Source organism: Manacus candei, unplaced genomic scaffold (genome assembly GCF_025592945.1).
Source record: "Manacus candei isolate 608988 ecotype Guabito, Panama unplaced genomic scaffold, ASM2559294v1 h1tg000071l, whole genome shotgun sequence".
NCBI lineage: Eukaryota > Metazoa > Chordata > Aves > Passeriformes > Pipridae > Manacus > Manacus candei.
Window position 1 is genome coordinate 4,039,631 of NW_026138119.1, and position 20,752 is coordinate 4,060,382.

Consider the following 20,752-nt stretch of genomic DNA (forward strand, 5'->3'; position numbering starts at 1 on the left):
CGCGAGAGGCGGGCGGGGCCGGGCCGTGAGGGGAGGTGCGGCCATGGCGCAGCCCCGGGTGCTGCCCCAGAGCAAGGAGACCCTGCTGCAGTCCTACAACAAGCGCCTCAAGGACGATGTCAAGTCCATCATGGACAACTTCACCGAGATCATCAAGACGGCCAAGGTGGGCACCCCCCCGCTCCTGAGGGAAGAAGGGTGGGGCTGGGTTCTGAGGGGGGGGGAGCTGTGAGGGGAGAGCAAAGCCCGTGAAGGGACATAGACTCAGAGAATCATATTACGGGGTTGGAAGGAACTTTAAAGGTCATCCAGTCCCACCCCCTGCCATGGGCAGAGACACCTCTCACTCTCCCAGGTTGCTCCAAGCCCCGTCCAACCTGGCCTTGGACACTCCCAGGGATGGGGCAGCCACAGCTTCTCTGGGCAACCTGTGCCAGGGCCTCACCACCCTCATAGGGAAGAATCTCTTCCCAATATCTAACCTAAATTCCCCCTTTTTCAATTTGTATCTATTATTGCTTGTCCTGTCACTACAGTTCCTGACAAAGAGTCTCTCTCTGGCTTCCTTGTAGCCCCTTCAGACACTTGAAAGGGGCTGTGAGGTCTCCATGCAACCTTCTCTTCTCAAGGCTGAACAGCCTCAACTTTCCCAGCCTGTCTCCATAGGGGAGGTGCTCCAGTCCTGTTTCTCCTGGTTCCTCCAAGAGGGAAGAGGGTCCCTTCCCCAGGGCAGACAGCAGTCAGCCCTCCCTGGCTGCTCCTGACCATCCTGTGATGTTCCTGAACGGGGGAGAACTGCAGAAGCAAGAGGGGAGGACAGCAAAGATGATACGTGGGTGCTGTAAAGTCCAGAGGTGTCCCAGCAGTTCCAGATGTGAATTGAACTGAAATTCATCTATAGATGTGAATTTCACATACACATGTATTTTTCACATAGACATTTCACCTATATGTGAAATTCACACATATTCACATATATTCCCATATATGATAACATAGTAATTGTCTATCTGGATTTTAAAGATGTAAAGGTGGATATGTGTACTTTTTATTCCTTTAGATTGAGGACGAAACTCAAGTCTCTCGAGCAACCCAGGGTGAGCAAGATAACTATGAGATGCACGTCAGAGCTGCAAACATTGTGAGTAGCACTGAGCTGTTCAGGTCTGTGGGCAGCACGTCCTTCAGGGGCTGTTGGGGCAATAACTGGTATTTGGGGTGGCTGGGGAAGGCTGGGTGGCTTGTCAGCTACAGGCTTCTGTGAGAATCCCTATGTAATGTGGGAGTTTTTACTTCATCCTGCTGAAGGAGCAGCTTGGGAGATCTTGTGTTAGAGCTGGACCAAAGCCTTGTTTTGATCTGTGGTTTTTCTCCCTGCCACGAGGTCCGAGCTGGCGAGTCCCTGATGAAACTTGTGTCTGACCTGAAGCAGTTCTTGATCCTCAACGACTTCCCCTCTGTGAACGAGGCCATCAACCAGCGCAACCAGCAGCTGAGGAGTTTGCAGGAGGAGTGTGACAAGAAGCTGATTGCCCTGAGGGATGAGATCTCCATTGACCTGTACGAGCTAGAAGAAGAATATTACTCTTCCAGGTACAAATAGGGCAGTGGACTCTGCCTTACAACTCCAGCCCTTTTGGGGTAGTTAGTGCAGACAAGCAAGTAGAGTATAGGTGTGGAGAATGTTCCCCCTCAAAAAAAATTTTTACTCCCGGTTTTAATTAGGTCAAATTCTTTTTCTGCAACTAAAGCAACTGACTTTTCCTTGTAGATACCCTACAAGGTATAAATGTCCTGGTGAAGGGATATTCACAGCATCCTAGGTCTGACAGATAATTTTCTTAGGCTTCTGTTGGAATTATTAGGAAAGGAGATGAATTTCCTTGGGGGAAATCCCTCTGAAGGAGCCTCTGGCTCTCTCCCTACAGAGACCAGCTTGTTGAGCTGGGTCCTGATATTAGATTGCACCACACCTCGGTGGTGAGTCCTTTCACAAGTGACCTGGTCACATGTTGTGCCTTCCCCCTCATAGTTCACTGTCCCCAGCTGCCTCCAGTCCTGCTGGGGTGAACATTTGAAAGGAGCAAAAAAAATCTTGCTCAGTCTCATGGAATCATGAAGTATTGTGATAGGATTTTCCTAAGGAATAATGACATATTACTGATTTGTTTGTAGGGTTTTTAATATTTTTTAAAGCCTGTTACTTAGGAAAGACAGACTTCAGAGAATTCAGACACTTTATTTTTTATTTTTTTTGGTATGCACTCCAGCACTTCTAGTTGATGATGCAGGAAATGAAAGCAGGAGGAAAAAAAATGCAAACCTGGTTATTTTGGCTGCACTGTCCAAGCTAAGTGAAGTCAGTGCAATAATGCTAAGACTTTTAAACAGAAACTTAACTTTTAAAAATCTTATTTAAAATTTTCATGACCAGATTTTCTATGTTTGCCTTTTCCTTTTTTTCCTAAAAATGCTGAATGCCTATAACCTAGTTAAGTCAACTAAACCCCTAATTGGTCAATATCTTTGAAAGTAAGGCCATTTTTTATGAATAATATATATATATTTCAAGAATAAGCAGATATTAATATGACATAGCTTAGAGGCAAAAGTTTAGATTTGTGTTTCAAACTTTTTTCAGTTTTTTGAGGGGGGATTGTCAAAGCAATCCTAGAAACATCTCAGAAATGAAGAGAGAGGGTCACAAACCCAAGCACTTGTCCAGGTGCTGGCAGATCCATGACATGGGCTGCACACACATAGCAGTGAGCTGTGTCCAGAGGGATGTGGTGTAGGGTGATAGTGCCCCACATGTGCCAGATGTGCTCCCTCAGCCTGTCCCCAGGCTGCCACTGCTGTCTGTCAGTCACTTTTGGACTGAGGGGTTCTGACCGTGCTGGCACGGTCTGTTCACCTGCCTGGCACCAGGTGCCAAGTGAAGCAACCTTTCCTGGCAGAACTAACAGGGAAGCACAAGTGTTGATGTACATCAGATGGATTTGCCTGTGTGCTCTTTCTTATTGGTCACGAGGTGAGGAAACCTGGCAACTCTGCAGAGCTGTGATCTGAAACCTGTTGCCACGTGGCACTTGGTCATTTGCTTTTAGCACTTCCTCCCTTCCTGTGCTCTTTCCTGTCTTTTTCTGCACCAAAGAGACTGTGTCTGTGTAAACACAGAAACAGTGATTTAATTCAAACTCCTTTTATAATTAGGGTACTGCAATATTTTTAATGAAACCTGATTGTTTAATGATGGCAAAAAGGGTTTCTGTTATGTCACAGTCGTGTTTCAGTGGTTGTAAATGGAACAGTCAGTTTGCCTCCAAAGGGGAATTCCATCCTGGGAGCCCTGGGGTGCATCTCAGTTTTAGGGTCAGGTGTTTGCCAGGCCTTTTATGTGCACGTGGGCATTTTTGGTGAGGCCCAAAAGCAGGTCCTTGAAAATAAAACCCAGGAGATAGTTCTGAAGGAATCTTTGCTTTCCTGCCCTGTGTCCAAGTAGCTTTCTAGAGCTGTCCCTCTGCACACAGAGTGGTGGGTGCCTCAGGGGGTAGTGAAGATCCTTCCAGGCACTGAGGAACCCTCCCAGGACAGGGAGCAGGCTGGCCAGTGCTCTGGGGCCTGTGCAGAGCTGCTCACCCACCCTGACTTTTGAGGAGTGTTACCTGAGAGGTGGAGCTTAGACTTTTAGAACTGTTCTAGCTGGGCCAGCAGGAGAAACAGTTTTGCTTCTGGCACACCTAAGATTTTGTTAGTAACTCCCCTGCCATGATGTGCTGGATGCTGTGGCCAGGATCTCCTTGGAAATCAAGGCCTGAGGTCTATGACAGAACAGGAGTTGTAGTTCTGGTTCAGTCCTGAAGGTCTTTGTTAACTGAACTCAGCTTCACTGTGTGTTTAGGGCTGATCTTCCAAGGGATTTTGCAGAGGTCCCAGATATAAAACCTGTATCCACTCCCTTCTCACTTCTGCAAAGCCAGCTGGGTGATGCTGCCAGAAAAAAGCTCAGCTTGCAACTAGTGCTTTGTGTGCTTGTTCCTCAAAGTGGTAACTCCAGGTCCAGCTTGCCTTCTCTCATCCTAACCCCCAAACCTGCATTTGTGTTCCATTGCTCCCTCCTCAGAGATCACAGGAGCTGTCTCGAGTGTGGGGTTAGATCTCACGTTTCATGTTTGTGCAATTTGAACTGTCTCATATTCTACACTTAAAATATTTCCCTAAGCATCAGTCCATACATTACAAATGTAAATAAAGCTGCAACAACAAAATCACTTGACCCATTGGGTTTGTTTTTCTCTGAATGCAAGCTGCTTTCTGCTCCAGCACTCACTTTGTCTTGGGTGTCTCTTCTGTGTGCAGCTCCTTCTTCTCTGTGGGATTCGTGTTGATTTTGTTCCAGTTTTATTCCATGTTTCTTTTTAGTTTTGGCCCTTCCGCGTTGTGTTTTCCTCAGAGCACAGGCAAGAATTAGCCAGTTTAAAAACACTACATTCCCACACTGCTGGTTCATCCAGCTCTATATCCTACAGCGTTGGAATCCAACTAGCTGCTTTTAGAAGCACTGTTAGCTCAGGCTCTTTGGGAAAAGGCAGGAGCTGTCACTACTTTATAATCAGGCTGAGAAGCTTCAATGGAAGACCCAAACTGTGGAGCACTTTTTTGAAAGGGCAAGGGTGCAAATAGGTTTCTTCTTTATCTAGACAGGGACAGGCCCCAAAACCATTGTAGCTTTTTTGCTGAACTGAAATATAGAGCAGGATTGATACTTTTTTTTCCTCACATAGGTTGTGATCTAATTCTGAGTAAAATAATTCTGGGTGGGGTCCATATCTCACTCGTATCAGTAGCAGAACTCCTGTATTTGGGGGTGCCAGGACATTTTCCAGGGACTTGGAGTGTCTGGATGAGAATTGAGCCTCTGTTTCAGTTTGTAGCACCAGTTCTATGTCTGAAATTGCTCCAGTCCCACCAGGCCCATGAGGTTCAGGACCAGCCCTTCAGGGGTGCCTTAGGGAAGGCTGGTGTCACACAGCTTGTGATGAATTCCTGAACACAGACCTTACATCCAGCATTTTTTTTTGCCATTTTCTTAATGCTTTGCTTCTGTCTTGCTCCCCCCACCCTTCCTGTCCCTCCCCTCCTCTGTCACCGCACCTGCTCTCTCCTCACTGGGGTTGTTTGTTCTGGAAAGCTACAGTCTGTGTGACAGCAATGATCTCCCGCTGTGCGAAGCCTACTGGAGACAAGACTTTGCCACGCTGTCCCCCGAGAGCCTCTCGATGCCTCTGGCAGCTGCCACAGCAGAGCCGAGCGTTGCTCCCTCCCAGAGTTCGACCCCGTCGCATCCTCACGTGAACGGGCACGGGGCGGGCCCCGCCGAGCATTCCTGAAGAGGATCCGAGCGCGCTCCTCCCACCGGCCCCGCGCTGCTGGAAGTCTTCCACCTGCTGTACTACTGAGCGTCTCCTGCTGCCGGGAGAAGGCACTGGAGCTGTGCTGGCAGGTTTCTGCCCTCAGGATGGCTGCAGTGCTTCCTCCCCACCAGGACATTGCCATGAGTGTTCCTCTCCCTTAAGAGATAGAGATAAATAGACACAAAGCAGATTGTTCTAACAAACTACAGTCAGGTTTGCTTTTACGTGATAGTTACGTGTAGAGTTCTTTAGAAGTCCAGTTTGTTTCCATGTGAATCTCAGTAAGTACATGCTGGAGTGTTGGGAGTTGAATAACTTGAGCCAAATGCAGGGGCAGTGAGTGTTTTGGGGTTTTTACTCTGCCTCCCTAAGTTATTGACATTCTGGCTGCTTTAAAGCTCTCTCAGGATGGCATCTGACAACCTCTGGTCTAATTTAAAGAGTCTTATAGTATTTTTTACGTAACAGTCTTCACTGTCAAAGTGCTTCACAAACTTGAATTCTTGATTTGGGAGGAGGATCTCAGGAGACCTTTGTGGAAGAGCAGTGTTCCCCCTGTGAAGAGGAACAGGGACCAGACTGAGGGATCTACGATGCCACTTGCTCAAAGCCACAAATAGAAGCAGCTTTAGTCGATTCCTTCTTCAGTGTTTACACAGGAATTTCTGCTAACACAGTCTGAGCTAACATGAAGCTACTGTTTATGTTGGCTTTCAGTTTTGCCTGATAAAAAGATCCTGAGATGACTGGGGTGTTGGGAGCAGTGAGGGATACTTGGTTACTCTCAGTTTCCTTCCAAAGAAACGTTTGGTGCTTGTTCTGCAGCTGTTCAGCAGCTCAGGACATCATCTGCCCTTCCCCTTTGTGGTGGCTCGAGCTGTGCAGCTGAAAGGGGGATGTCACTGCACTGGAACATGATCCCCACACCTCAGTGTCACTGGAACATGATCCCCACAGCGCTGCAGAGCCACCGGTGCATTCCAACAACCTGCTGATCTCCCCCGGCGTTCTGCTGTAATGTCTCCTTTCCTAGGATGTGAATTTTGCTATGATTTTTTGGTTTCTTTTTCTTCCATTCCATTTATTTTTGTAATTAGGTGATTTAATAAAACTTGGCTGTTTTGTATAATTTTTAAGGCGTGTGTTTTCAGCCACGAGGCTTTGTGGAAGTGTGACAACGTGAGCGTGCACATGGAATGGGACGAGCGTTCCCCCACAGGCTGGGAAGAAAACCCTGCTCCATGCAGGCGTTCCCGTTTGGGGGCTACAGAAACCATCACTAAACCCGTCCGTGCTCTGGGGACCTCATCCCGTGCACTTGTGTGTCCTCCAACCCAAGCAAGGGTTTGGGAGCTCCACATCTGAGGTTAGGGGCGAAGCGCAGGCAGCCTGCGGGAGCTCCGGGGTGATGCTGGAAGGACGGGGCCCGAGTCCAGGAGAGGCCCAAGCACCCCGGTGTGGCGGAGGGACCCCGAGGCTCCGCGGACCCCTCGGTCCTGGCGGTGCCCGGCGGTGCCCGCGGCAATTCCAGCGGAGGCGGCTCCAGCCCCGGCCGCTGCCGCCGCTCCCAGCGCGCCCGGCGCTGCCGTCACTTCCCGGCCGGCGCGCTTCCAGCCATCACTTCCTGCGGGGACCCACGAGGAGGGGACAGCGCCTCTGGGACCCGGCAACGAGCTGGCAGGGCCACCCCGCGGCCACAATGGCCAGCCTGGCCGCCCAGGACTCCTACTTGCAGGGCTTGGCCAGGAGGGTCAGCGCGCAGCACCCCCCGGAGTCGCGGAAGAGGAAATTTGGTAATGGAGCTGTAACCCTTCGGCTTCTGCCCTCTCCGGCAGCTTTGTGGGAGTCTGGGCGCGACAGCCTAATGTCCACGGGGTGCTTGGCCCCCGGGCAGCGGCGTTGTGCCGTTTTGTAAGAATAAAACAATCTCTGCTGAAACTCGTTGTGCACGTTGCACTGGGAGCTCTGGAAATCGGCGGTCTCCGTTCATTGTGGTGATGGATGTGGGAGTGCTGGGCTTATACTGAAGTGTGCAAGCATGTTTGGTCTATTTAAATAAATCCTAAAATGCGTGATTTTTGAACATTACGATATGCCATTGCAATGCTGAAACTTTAATCTTCAGTAATAGTTGAATGTTATGAGTGAGAAAGTAGCATTGTCCTGTTTTGTGTAATTTGGGTTTGCTTTCTAGTGCCTAAGCCAGGCCAGCCCGAGGATGCTGGCAGACAGCCCAAGAAACAGAAGAGAAAGAAACTGAGGAAGCAAGCTGAGAAGAAGAATGCACCTTCAGTCAAACAAGTGCTTTCTAACACCAGTAAATCCACTCCAGGACAGAAAGCAGCCCCTCAAACCAGCAAATCCTCTCCACAGGGTGTAACACAGAATAGGAATGAGAGTTTGGCCACAGGTAAGAATTCCAGCATTGCCATGATCTGTTTAAAGTGACCTGGGCTGAGGTGGCTGCTTTTCAGTTGCTTCACACATGTCTAGTTTTGAAAGCCTTGAAGAAATTCAGCTGAATTGAGAACATCTTAACTTATTCCATGTGCCCTGAAAGCTTTTGCCTATGGACACAAATTTGTGCCATCACCACTGGGTGGCTCTCTAGAAACGGTGTTTAAACTGAAATGCAGACTTTTTAATGTATTTGTGTAACTTTGGGAATTATGCATGGATACAATCCCTGTCCTGCCAGGTCAGTTTTCTATTATGACTCTGAAAAGCCAGATCACAGAGAAAAGATGTCCTGAGCGTCTCTGCTTCCACAAGCTTGGTACTTGCCAGGCAGCCCCAGGGCATGCCAGGCCACTTGCTGGCAGTGTTGAATGATAATATGGAGGGAAAAGGGAGAATTCTAAAGAAACCAATGAAATAGAAACTCTTGGTTTGTTCAGATTTTCCGTTCCATTCACAGCATCTCAAGAGTTCCCGGAGCTTTTCCCACAGCCATAGAAAGTGCTTCTGTTTAGCTGGTGCTGTCTTTTAAGTAGTTTTATTTTCTTCCTCTCATTTTCAGGGAGTAAAAGTGAACTGAGTTCCCCTTCTGTTTCTGCAATCAATCTCTTGCGTCAGAGACTGCACGAGAAGATTAAAAAAGCTTCTGGACAAGTAGGAGAACTTTTAATACGTGTTTCTGCACTATAAATTCTCCTCAGCCTCCCAGGGGATGTGGGGAGAAGATCTCACAAGGCTCAGGGTTGGAGCTGTTTCTGTCTCCTAAGGTATTGCCAGTAGGTATTGCTGAGAGACTTCTGTGTGTTCTGTGGAAAAAACACATGAGAAGAGGTGGGGCCAGGCTTGGAGGAGAACATGCCTCTGGTGATTTTCAGGAAAAAGCAAAGCACTGAAGGGGAACAGCTACAGGCTGTTGGGAGAGAGTAAAGGGTTTGAAATGCCTGTGCTGTGTTTAGTGTCTCTAACAGCTGAGCTCCTTGTCACAGTTGGTGTGCTTCTTAGGGGAAGTTTGAAATCAGGACAGCCCACTTTCAACTCTTATCAACTTTTATCCCTTTAGGGCTCATTCATGTCCATTCTTCTTCTTAGGATAATGCCAAAGAATTAACCCCTGCAGTCCTGGAGAAGAGGCAGCGAAGGAAATATGAGAGAGAGAGAAAGAAGCGCCGAAGAAAGGAGTTGAAGATGAAGGCAAAAATGGAGAAGAAAGAAACTAAGGAGGTACCAGTAGAGCCAGAAAACAAAAAGGAGGAGAGCAGAGCTGAGATTGTCTTTAACAGAGTTGAAGTCCATGAAGAAAACGAGCTGAACAAGATCCAGAAGAAGAAGGAGAAGAGGAAAGCAGTGAAAGGCAATATCACTCCTCTGACAGGCAGGAACTACAAGCAGCTACTGAGCAGGCTGGAGACAAGGAAAAATAAGCTGGAGGAACTGAAGGATAAGGATGAGAAGAAAGCTCAGGAGCTGGAGACCAAGATAAAATGGACAAATGCTCTGTATAAGGCGGAAGGTGTGAAGATCCGTGACAACGAGGAGCGGCTGAAAGAGGCTCTGAAGCGCAAGGAGAAGCGCAAAGCCCAGCGCAAAAGGCAGTGGGAGCAGAGGACAATAAGGGTGGTGGAAAAGATGCAGCAGCGGCAGGACAAGCGGCAGAAGAACATCCAGAAGAAGAAGAAGGAGAAGATGGAGAAGAAGAAAGCCAGGGCCAGGAAGAAAGGCCGGGTTCTGCCAGAGGACTTGAAAAAAGCTGGGTTAACGTGAGAGGGAGGCAGCTGGTCCTGGCAGCCCAGATTCCAGGGGGGACTGTCCCTCTGGTGTGCCACTGTCCTGGGGGAGGCAGTGCCTGGGGACACCAGGCTATGGGGCAGGCACTGCCACGGCTTCCCAGCTTCATCACAGGGGAAAAAAAAACATGTGTGTTTGTTAATAAAGTTTTCTATCCCAAGGAAACACCTTCTGGCTGGTTAATAATAAGAATTATTATTACTTTCCCGAAGAGGAAATGCTGGTTGCCGTCACTCCTGATGTGCTGTAGGGTGTGTCCCTCATGCTGTGGGTGCCACCAAGGGAACCCCTGGGATCGGTGGGATTCAGAGGGGGCAAAAATAAAGGAAAAGGAGTGCATAGAGCAAACAAGATGCTTGTGGTTTGAATGGGTTAGGAGCTGCCTTGAGGTCTTCATGTTTGGGTGAAATACCTTTTTAGCAGCTTTGTAATCATTCATTTCATACTTGGGACCTCTAAGAAATTCCAGCAAGAGCCCGAGTGCAATCTGAGTTTGAGATGCAGGCTTTTTTCTCAAGAGAAGGCAGTTCTTTCCTTTTGGGAGCTAATGAAAGGGAGAGGAAGATCTTACATCTTTAGCAAAATTTAAATATGGCTGATAGTTTGATTTCAGAAGCCTTTAAAAGGAACACAGAGAATTGTTCATATAGTTCTAGTGTCAAAGGCAGAAAATAAGTAGCCTCTGCACAATCTTCTGACACAAGGGAGCAGCAGCTGGATTTAGGTAAAGTAAAACTATTTCATCACTATCAACTTTATGCAGAAATACAGGTGTAAACTTGAGCAGCTGTTTGCCCAGGTCAAGGGAGAAAGTGCAGCTCAGCTGCTGCAATTCAGCGTGGGGGAGATTGGTGGGGACAGTCCAGAAGATAAAGCCACTGCTCTGAGAGGAGTCAAATCTTGCAGGTGTCCTGGTCCTGGCTGGTGTAACCTGAAGTTTGTTCTAAGGTCAGTGATGTTACAGACTGAGCCCAATAGAATTTTCTCTTAGCAGCATTGAAATAAGCTATTTTTTTTCCTTATCAATAAAGCTCCGACGAATGTGCTGGGAGCGAAACGCAGGCTGGGCAGTGCTTCCCAGCTGGATCCCTGCCAGAGTACAGTTAACTCCTGCTGGTGCACCTGTAATATGAGACTCTGAAAAGTGAGAAACCCAAGCAGTGGCTTTGTGCTGAGGTCTGTGTTCAAGCCTCAGGTGTGATTGAACACGCCCGTGTCACGGGAGCCAAAGGCAGCTCGTTTAATACCAAAGTCCAGCAAGGAAACCTCTTCCTCGGCAAAGATGGAGCCCTTCCCGTGGATATCTTCTCTTTCTCCACGTTCTGGACGACACTGCACTCACAGTTCGCCACTTCAGTTCTAGGAATCTGAAACACAGGTTTGGAAATCTGAAATAGTCGATCTGCAAAGAACATTTTGCACGGAGTGGTCTACAAGTGAGGTATTTATCTGCAGTTCAGAATGTTTTTCAAGGCAGGGCTTGAAGATAAAGTAGTGCTTTGTTCCGGGAGGTCAAGTAAGTTCATTTGGGAATAACAGAGCTACTTTCAGCCATATCCATTTTAAAAGAACTCTCTGAACAAATTTGAGGAACCTGAGTAACTATTAAAAATGCTTTAGCTGTGTTTTGTTTTTAATTGGAGATTCTGTTATCAGCTGCAACCACATCCATTTCATTTTTATTTGCATTCATGGTGAACTCTGGGGCTGTAAATCAGTTGAGGTAAATGTCAGCGAGATGGTTTTAGATGCAGGAAGATGTTCCAGTCTCATCTGGCTCCAGCATTTTTGCAGGTTTGTAACACAGAAACTGAAGCAAAGGGAGAATGCATCAGCTCTGCTCCTAATGATGCAATAACTCAAAATACATGGGTTACTTGTCCTCATATAGGAGTGTATGAACTGTGACAGCATTTCAGTTTTGTGGGGCAATCCAGCTTTACTTAATACTGGTGAGGGCTCAGAAAGAGAATTTGGGCTGGTTTGGCACCAGATTTCAGGAGAATGGGCTGAGTCCAGTCAGAAATGACAGACCCTGGATCTTGCAGTTAGGAGACCACAAAGAAAGATTGAAGGAGCTCACAGAGCAGAAGAGGGAAGGAAACATCAGAGCCTTCAGGTATGGGGAGTCTGCAGGTGTGTGATCACTGCCATAAACAGGCACAGACCTAAACTGCAGTGAGTGAGATCCTGGTTGGAATTTGGAAGCCTGCTGCTGAGAAGGGCAGGACAGCACCAGCACCTGCCCTGTGTCTGACCAGCTCTCGAAGAATGGTTGAAAAACAACTGTTTGAAGCTGGTGAAACCATGGAATAACAGCTAGAAGGGGAAGGCTGTTTGCACATCCTTCTACTTCTGTGGATCTGCAGCATTTTTAGGCAAGAATCCAAAACTGCTCAGCAGGAATCCATGAAGGCTTTAACTGGTGGAAGGCCTTAAGATATTTAATTAATTAATTAATGATTATTTTTTAATAGGATTTTGCGATGCTTCTTGGCAAAAGCTAATTAGATTGCCTGACAGGAGAGTGAGGAAGAAGCACCAGAGAGGATTTCTGTACAGCATAGTAAAGCAAATTAAAGAACTTCTGCCATTTTTCTTTTTATGAGCAGAGAAATTATAGCAGGAAAATCACCTCTGCCTTTTCAGATCCACTGGCACTGGTTTATGCCTTACCAAGGGCCAGGACAGTAATGATTTCTGTGGTTACTTCAGCATCCTCCAAGAAGCACCATATACCACTTACTCCCACTGACATAAATGCTACTGACTCTATAAATAGAAACCTGATAAACAGCTTTTTTCTTTTTTTTTTTTTCCACATCACCCCCCCCAGGTTCCAATCACAGAGGAAAGTGTTTTCCTCTAACTGGAGCCTGCTTTTGGTCCTTCCAGCCAGCCTGGAAAGCTCCACAGGATGCTGTGGATGGGTGCCAAGCCTTATCCTCAGCTCCCTATTTCTGTCCCCTCTGAAGGTAATAATGAATGTAATGGCAATTAACGTGCTTGTAACAAGCCCCTTTGGAGGACCCCTGCAAAGGCTTTGTGTGTTTGTCACACGTGGTTCACACTGTGGGCACCTTTGCTTCCCTGTGAACAGAAAAGGGATTGATTTGAGCTTTCAAGGTAAGACAGCTGAGCCTGGGGAAGTTAATTTTTATGGCTGTTAGAAAGGAAATAATTTCTTTGACTTGCAGAGAAATATTACCCAACATACGTTAGGATTGTGTAATGTTTATTTGCTGGTATCACACCTCAATTTACCTTTCTTACTCCTTTGCAGGGAGTGTCTCTGGCAGCTATTTTCTGTGGAAGGTGGGGTTTATCAGCTCAGGTGATAACTGTATTAGCTCTCTGATGGGACTGGAGTGGGTGAGTTGATTACATTGCAAAGGGAGTGTGCTTCAGCTGAAAAAATGGAATCTACAGAAATTGTAATCAAATCAGAAAGGCCCCTCATGCACTACACCTGGGGTTAGAGAGGTTTCTCAGACAGTTCACAGGTGCTGCCTCAGTGACTAAATGTCCTGGTTCTTACAGTCTGGCTCCTTCTGTGCTCCTGATTTCAGAAAGACTGAAACAGAAAGTGCTTGAAAAGCTTCATCCTCCTCTGAGAACATAATTGATTCCTCTCAGACACGTACAGCCAACTCCCCTTGCTTTTCTATCTTTGCAGATTGAAAATGGTGGAAGCCAGAAGTTGCCCTTCCTTCTACTCTTTCCTGATTTCCAGGAAAGTGGTGGCATCTCTTGTCTGTCTGGTGGTTGTAACTGCAGTTATCTGGTAAGCATTTGCTGGCCAGCTTGGGCATATTTAAAACCCCCCGTCTATATACTGTGGTAAAACACACAGGAGCAGAAAAACACAGGCTGTGCATTTTGTGGGAAGTCCCTGTTAGAGCTGTAAGAAAGAACAGCAATTTGTATCACAGATGAAGGAGCACTATTAGGGAGAGGAGGCTCCAAGGGAGAGAGCAAAAAGAGCAATTGTGTCTCAGTCGGGATGGTACTGACACACAAACAAATGCTTAGGTACAGAATATTCCAGTTACATTTCAGTTCAGGCCTTAACAGAGGTGATTATCTGTCTCTTCAAACAGTCCAAACTCATTCCAGTGTCACCAGGGACAGCTTTGTAGCTGTCAAACATTGCAGCTTTCAGACACTGGGGATTTTGTAACTTTGAGTATTCTGATGACTGTGACTTACGGATTCTCTTGAGCAAACTCAAACATTGTTTGAAGGGAATCTGAGATCAGGCATTTCTATGAATTATTAAATTATTGATTATTAAATTATTACTCATGATCCCATATTTCTGATGTTTCAATTTGCTGCATTTTCACCTTGTGTGTAGTTGCATTTATGCCTTAACAGCAGGATATTATGTTAAAATTTAAACACACCAGATCCTACACTATTAATTAAAGTAGATATGGAGCTGGCTAAAGCTACCTTTCAAAATCTGTGCCAGAGCCCCACATCATCTTGGAAAAATCCTAGGAAGATTTCCTTCAACATTACCTCTTAAAATGTTTCTCTGCTCTCCCAGGATTACAGCTGGGAGTGGAAAAGTGCACTACCTTCCCTACTACCTTCCTTGCCCTGAAATCTTGTAAGTACCCTGGTTTGTGTGCACTGAGTAACACAGATCACAGGAGCTGTTCCTCACTGACAGCACACGCAGTGATTAACAAGTCACTTGTTCCTTATTTTATGAATCTACAATGAGTCACTCTCTTAGAACAGAAAGGTAACAATGCAGCCTGTGCTGTTTGGACCTGCCTGCCCCACAGGACAGCTCTGGATTTGCACAGCCTGAGTGAGACTTTGCTTGTGGTGGGTTACAGGGACCAGGACTAACAGGTTAATGTCCCTTACCAAGACCTACTGTTCTTGTAAAAGCAAAACTGTGCAAATAGAAAAGATGATGTTTTACAGAGGCATTCCTGGTTATTTCAAGCCACAATAAACCATTGTGTCCAGTCAGATGCTTATTTCCCTGGATGCTGTTGGCAGTGTGATGTATTTCAGACAGTTCAGCCCTCCAGGTGACCAGGAACAGCTATTTGGGAAGTGGAGCACACACATGACCAGCACTGACAGTCCCCAACATGCCTGTGCTTCCCTGGATTTTGAGCCCTAAACCCTGATTTACCCACAGGCTCGGATTGCTGCCAGTATCTCCCTGCCCCTGTTGTGTTTTGTGTTCTGTTCCAAAACTGTCACTTGTCTGGCAGCCCTGGAAGGTGTGTACAGGTGATGCCTAACCCTGCAGTGTGCACAGCAACTGGAGCTGCACTTGGACAGCTGTCAGTGCAGCAACAGGTCCTGAAGCTGGTTTATATTTTAGGAAAGCATAACAAGCCCTTTCTTTTTCCACCCCATCATGCAGCTCCATAAAACTCCAATATACAGAAGAGAAGCTAATCCAGCTTTTCCCCCAGTAAGTACTGGCTTTTATCTCCCGACCTTTAAACTGCTGTTCCTCTCTTCCAGGCATATTCATGTATTATTCAGTGGATATTTCTCCCTTTTTACAGATTATTTTATCAGCAGCCAAGAGTGCTGGCGCCAAAGTAAGTTTCTTTGTTTGAACTTTATTTCTTCTGACTTTGGTTTGGGCACTGTGCAGCACTCACAGTTCCAAAGTCCTGGGACAAGCTGAAAAGGACCTTGTTCCATGAGAATCCAAACCATATTGGGTGTGTGCTGCTGTAACATTGAGTTTAGTCGCTTGTTAACACACTTCCTGTTAATTCCCAATTAATTCCTTAGCACACACACACAGTCTGTGTGGTTGCTGCCAGGAACTCTTTTTTGAGGTGGGAGATCTGTAATAGCTGTAAGACAGAAGTACCTTCTGGAACTGTGTAACCAGCTGTGGGAGAGCTTTGAACCCATTTCAGGGCAAAATCAAGCAGGTGCTTTTTATGACCTTCAGCAGTGGTTTCAGCTTAAACAAGTTTCTATGAGTTGCAGTCAAATCAGTGAGTTTAAGCAGACAGAGAAGGTTTGGGGCAGCAGCTCTAAGAAGTGGCTTAGACAAACTCTCTCTGCAGCTCAGGTAGTTACAACCTCCTTTGGGCTCACTCTTATCTCAAACAGTTCACCTTCAGCAGCCACATTCTTTTGTATGTTAACAAACACACCCTGTTGGTACATATTTATATATATATATTTTTCCCCCTTGATGTTTCAACAGGATATGCTTGGCCTGAATATTTATCCCTTCCATATTGGAATAAATTTATGTGATAAATCAGCTGGTGTATACTGGACTAAATGAGGAGAGAATCTTGTAGCTTTTAGTGCTCTGTGCCTTCTGGAGGCTATTCAGCGCTGAGAGGAGGGATACCATGGCCATGAGTCACTGGGAAATCCAGGGCAGCCCTTAAAATTTAAAAAGCTCTGCTTAGAGAAGTGAACATGCAGTTTTCCTTCTCTCTCTTTCCCCCCCCATCCAAAAAAAGATAATTAACCCATAAGGAGAACAGGTTAGTTATTACGTTTTCTCCAACCCAAATTCTTCTTCCTGTATAATTTAATCTTTTAATCACAGTCATTGCTACAGGAAGGAGTCAAATTGTTATTCTAGTACCCTCTCAGACTGAAAGAATGAGATCTGGGTTGGGAGATCTAATTAGATCTGCTGCCTGAGCCAGCAAGCTGCTCCCCACAGCTCCCTTGGTTTGGTTCTGGTGCTGTTATTGCTTTGGGAGTGTGTCAGATGGGAGACTGGCAGCCTCCACGTGTGGCCACGTGCCTTGGGTGACAAATTTCATTAGCAGAAGGGCTACAGCTCATGGTCTGGGGCGAATGGGAGCAGGCTGGGGTAAATTGCACGTCATAATGACATCTCCTTTTAAAATCAAAAAGGTAAGAACAAAACACTGAAGGCAAAGCAGCGAGCTGAAACAGCCTTGCATTGCTGTAATAGGGCACAATCAGACTCTGCTGCATGTGTATTCAGTATTTCCACGACCCTCACAGGAGATTAAGGATTCTTTCTAACTCTGTTACACATTTGAATGCTGGCTCACATGCGGAATTCTAAATTATATATGAATGTGCTGAAGCTATATATAAATACTGGAAGAATAAACTGTCATGCTGCAAGCTGTGTTTTAATCACACAGCAATGGGGTATATTTTTATAGTAATTTTCATATTATTTCATATTATTACTTGTGTTTTAATCTGCATGTAGCAATCTGCATCAGACTGATAGCAAGTGTGCACAGCTTCTCATTCTGTGAGTTCAGTGGTCATTAAACTCTCCTCAGCAGAAAAGTCCTGTGAGCTTAAATGAGATTTCAGTAGATCCTCGGGTTTTTACCAACCTCTTAAAGTGCTTAATTTCATCCCAGGAACTGAAATGTCCATGCTCAGTAACCTCAAATGGGAGTGCAGGGAAAAAAAAATCTGAAGGTAATACCCTCCATAACGAGTCAATGCTGATACAAACACTCTTCCAGCTGCCTTTTCGGTGTTTCAGTCCCATTTACTGGCCTGGAAACCAAACAAAACAGTTCCATCTCACCAACATTCCCTTTCTTTTCCTGCAGGCGCCAGGATGTGCTGACAGTCACACCATGGCTGGCCCCCATCGTCTGGGAAGGAACCTTCGATCCTGAGATCCTGGACGGTGCCTACAGGCCACTGAACCTCAGCATAGGGGTGACAGCCTTTGCTGTTGGAAAGTAAGGGAAGCACTCAGTGGGCACAGGGCTTGGGGTGATGCACTTCACTGGGGAAAGATCAATTTGGCTTTTCTTGTCCTCAGCAAAGCTGAAATCTGTCCTAATCTGTCGTAGACCTCTGTGCCTGTGTAGTGTGTCCATAGTCACACAAGCCCACAAGATGACAGCACTTAAAGTACCCAAAAGTTGGTATTTTTTAAGAACTAGCAGGTGTCTTGGGAGTTAGAGCTGCAAATTGGGGGTTGCTTGGTCAGAGTGGGGATAATTCACATATTCCTTGCTCTCCACTATACTTTACCTACTGCATGTGTACTGTGTGGATCCCTGCAGTGATAGTCAGCCAACACTCTTCACCCCTTCTTCCATTCACTAAAGTACCCTTCATAATCCCCTTGGAATCACAGAGTGGTTTGGGTTGGAAGGGACATTAAAGCCCATCTCGTTCCACCCCTTGCCATGGGCAGGGACACCTTCCACTATCCTAGGTTGCTCCAAGCCTCGTCCAACCTGGCCTTAAACACTTCCAGGGATGGGGCAGCCACAGCTTCTCTGGGCAACCTGTGCCAGGGCCTGCCCACCCTCACAGGGAAGAATTTCTCCCTGATACCTAATGTAAACCTGCCCTCTGTCAGTTTGAAGCCATTCCCCCTTGTCCTATCACTGCATGCCCTCGTAAAAAGTCCCCCTCCAAACAAAGTCCCTCCTTGTCTCTGCTGAGCTCTTCACGTGTGGTGCCTGCACAGGTACACGAGGTTTGTGAGGCGCTTCGTGCAGTCGGCCGAGGAGCACTTCATGAAAGGCTACCGGGTGAACTACTACATCTTCACTGACAGCCCCGAGACAATGCCCAGTGTCCAGCTGCAGCCTGGACGAAGGTTTGTCCTTGTCCCCATCAAGAAATACTCCAGCTGGCAGGAGATCTCCATGCGCAGGATGGAGGCCATAAACAAGCACATAGCAGAGGTGAGCCACAGGGAGGTGGAGTATCTCTTCTGCCTGGACATCGACATGGTGTTCCACAACCCCTGGGGGCCCGAGACCCTGGGGGACACAGTGGCAGCCATACACCCTGGGTACTTCAGTGTCCCTCGGAACCAGTTCCCCTACGAGAGGAGGAGCTCCTCAGCAGCCTACATCCCTGCTGGGCAGGGGGACTTCTACTACGGAGGAGCCGTGTTTGGAGGGCTGGTCAGGAAGGTCTTTGAGTTCACCAAGACTTGCCACATGACCATCCTGACGGACAAAGCCAACGGGATCATGGCAGTCTGGCAGGAAGAAAGTCACCTCAACAGGCACTTCCTCTCCCACAAACCCTCCAAGGTGCTTTCTCCGGAGTACATATGGGATGACAGGAAGCCAAAGCCCCCTGAAATTCGCCTCATACGTTTTTCCACAGTGGATAAGAACTACAAAGAGATAAGAGATTGACCACCTGATCCCTGCAGAGGTGTCCTCCCCACAGTCAAACCCAAGGAAATGAACTCACACAGAACATGCTCCACCATGAGTTTTTGTTCCCAGTATGGACAAACTGAGAAAGGAACGTGTGGACAGTTTCTCTGGAGAGAGCAGGAGTCTAAATGCATTTCAGAAGCAGCAGCCAAAGTGTAGATGAGACTGAAAAGGTTTCTAGGTTCCTAATCTTTGTAAATACAAGCATCCTGCTTGAGGCTGCAGCACCCAAAAAGGCATCCAAAAGGCCAGTTTTCCAAAGCAAGGATGCAGATGCCTTTGCCTGAGTGTTTTCCTGAGGCCCAGCAGAAACTTAACAAGGTCAAAACGGTATTTGACATGCCTGTGGAGAAAATCTAGAGTTTTGGTAAAGACTTTTTCACTTAAAAAGAAAGAGAATTTTGCAGGGCAATAAATTTTCATGCATTGTGATTTAAACTAATGCCTTTTGTCAGAATCAGGAGGAAACTTGCACTCGAAGCACGTTATCCCTGACTTATGTGCAGCAGGATTTCTTGGACCTTCTCAGCAGAGAAATGGTGCCAGCCACTGCCAGTAAGAGCCTGGTCTGACAGGACAAATAGTGTGAACTCACATAGCAGTTATCTTCCAAATTCCAATCTGTGCTTTGGAGACCCAAGTTTAGACAGAACTGGCACAGCTCAGACCCAGACTGAACTTCTTTGGGTTTATTTCAATCACAGATGTGCTCTGAACCTTTTCCCTGGGTCACACGTCTCTGTGGATCATGTAATCTTTTCCAACACAGAAAATCTGGTTCTGAGAGACGTTCCTGTTCCCATCCTTTGCTTCAGCCCTTTCCAACTCCTCTAAGCTCTGTGAAATAAATTGGCGAGAAGCTGCCGGAGCTGACAGCAGGAGCTGATGCCTTTCCAGCAAACAGGGTGACTTCATTTCACGATGCAATGCTCTGGTGAAGCTGGGAGTTCAGCCTGGAGCTGGAAGCGGGCTGGGGTTAACATTTTCCCTCTTTGGATGTGGCGAACCCTCTTTGGATGAACCAGGCAGTTGTGCAGCCTTCAAAGCCTGACAGCTCAGCCGGGTGAACGCGGGGGGAGCAGCCACTGTGGCTGTCAGCTGAGGTCACAGCACGGGGGTGCGTGTGCCACTGTGCCACCTCCCCTGTCACAGCAGGGCTGCCACAAACATCATCTCCCTTACGGCCCCGGGCGCTGCTACCAAAGGGCTGTGCGTCAGAGCCCTGCTCGTTTAGCGAGAGCAGGGAGAGGAGGAGCAGGGGTGAAAGGGTGAAGCTGCCTGTTTCTAAGGGAACGGTCTAGGAAAAAAAAAAAACAGGAAAAAAAAAAAAAAAAAGAAAGAAAAGGGGAAAAGGCTCATTTGGCAGAGAGAGGAAAAACGGGAAAGAGGTGCCTGACTGTTCCTGCTTCTCCTCACATGAGAAAATTGCTGTATGGCAGCGAATCAAGTATTCAAAGCTTTAGGGCCCCACCACTGATTGCAGATGACTTAACGAGCCATTTCAGTCCTGTGTGAGCAGGCTGGAAATGGCACTTGCCACTGTCATTTCATTTTCCAGAAGACTAATTAGAAAAGCTTTCACGGTAGCCATAATATAGATAAGGTGCACAGAATACCTCCAGCCCAGAAGCCCCCGTGGCAGCTGGGTCTGTTAATTTGTGCTTTATCCAGCAGAGGGGCTTTTCTATTATATTTTCTCCAGACTGTTCTCAGTGATGTGGTGCAGGAGGAAGACACCCCTTTACATAACTAAATCAGATCTGAATCCCCTGAGAAGATGTCTCTTTGGTAACCAGGCACCTCATCTAAGCCAAAAGGGTGACGAAAGGTCCATATCCGAATATTTCCAAAAAGATATATTCCCAGCAAACCCAGGATTAATACTGTTTCATATTTCTAGAACAGTTAGTGCCTGAAGGCCATGCTGAAACTGGGTTCTCA

The 20,752-nt window shown here is 46.9% G+C and overlaps 4 protein-coding genes across 12 annotated transcripts in view; 3 read left to right on the plus strand and 1 right to left on the minus strand.

Moving 5' to 3' along the window:
- The window catches only part of ADAMTS13 (ADAM metallopeptidase with thrombospondin type 1 motif 13), a 66,393-nt gene extending 65,915 nt beyond the window's left edge, over positions 1–478 (minus strand). Inside the window, exon 1 of one of the 2 annotated variants that reach the window (XM_051807830.1) lies at positions 341–478. The gene's annotated coding sequence lies outside the window, so the exon portion shown is untranslated. The remainder of the gene's footprint in view (positions 1–340) is intronic. The other variant, XM_051807831.1, reaches the window with a different exon arrangement.
- On the plus strand, positions 1–6,543 carry MED22 (mediator complex subunit 22). 2 transcript variants are annotated; one of them, XM_051807850.1, is made up of 4 exons: positions 1–166; positions 1,061–1,141; positions 1,385–1,593; positions 5,192–6,543. In XM_051807850.1, the coding sequence occupies exons 1-4, from the start codon at positions 44–46 to the stop codon at positions 5,388–5,390; spliced, it is 612 nt and encodes a 203-aa protein (XP_051663810.1). In that variant the 5' UTR covers positions 1–43; the 3' UTR covers positions 5,391–6,543. The 2 variants fall into 2 exon arrangements, with proteins under 2 accessions (XP_051663810.1, XP_051663811.1); XM_051807851.1 differs by having other exon boundaries at positions 5,198–6,543.
- A 469-nt stretch (positions 6,544–7,012) lies between these two features.
- On the plus strand, positions 7,013–9,837 carry SURF6 (surfeit 6). Of its 2 annotated transcripts, XM_051807843.1 has the most exons (5): positions 7,013–7,207; positions 7,609–7,824; positions 8,434–8,525; positions 8,961–9,646; positions 9,712–9,837. In XM_051807843.1, exons 1-4 carry the CDS (start codon positions 7,114–7,116, stop codon positions 9,630–9,632), a joined length of 1,074 nt encoding a protein of 357 aa, XP_051663803.1. In that variant the 5' UTR covers positions 7,013–7,113; the 3' UTR covers positions 9,633–9,646; positions 9,712–9,837. The 2 variants fall into 2 exon arrangements, with proteins under 2 accessions (XP_051663803.1, XP_051663802.1); XM_051807842.1 differs by having other exon boundaries at positions 8,961–9,822.
- A 677-nt stretch (positions 9,838–10,514) lies between these two features.
- On the plus strand, positions 10,515–19,712 carry GBGT1 (globoside alpha-1,3-N-acetylgalactosaminyltransferase 1 (FORS blood group)). 6 transcript variants are annotated; one of them, XM_051807613.1, is made up of 7 exons: positions 10,515–11,034; positions 13,333–13,440; positions 14,209–14,271; positions 15,052–15,102; positions 15,200–15,235; positions 17,225–17,359; positions 18,103–19,712. In XM_051807613.1, the coding sequence occupies exons 2-7, from the start codon at positions 13,340–13,342 to the stop codon at positions 18,785–18,787; spliced, it is 1,071 nt and encodes a 356-aa protein (XP_051663573.1). In that variant the 5' UTR covers positions 10,515–11,034; positions 13,333–13,339; the 3' UTR covers positions 18,788–19,712. The 6 variants fall into 6 exon arrangements, with proteins under 6 accessions (XP_051663573.1, XP_051663571.1, XP_051663574.1 ...); XM_051807611.1 differs by having other exon boundaries at positions 10,516–11,097; XM_051807614.1 differs by lacking the exon at positions 14,209–14,271 and having other exon boundaries at positions 10,521–11,097.
- The last annotated feature ends 1,040 nt before the right edge of the window (positions 19,713–20,752 follow it).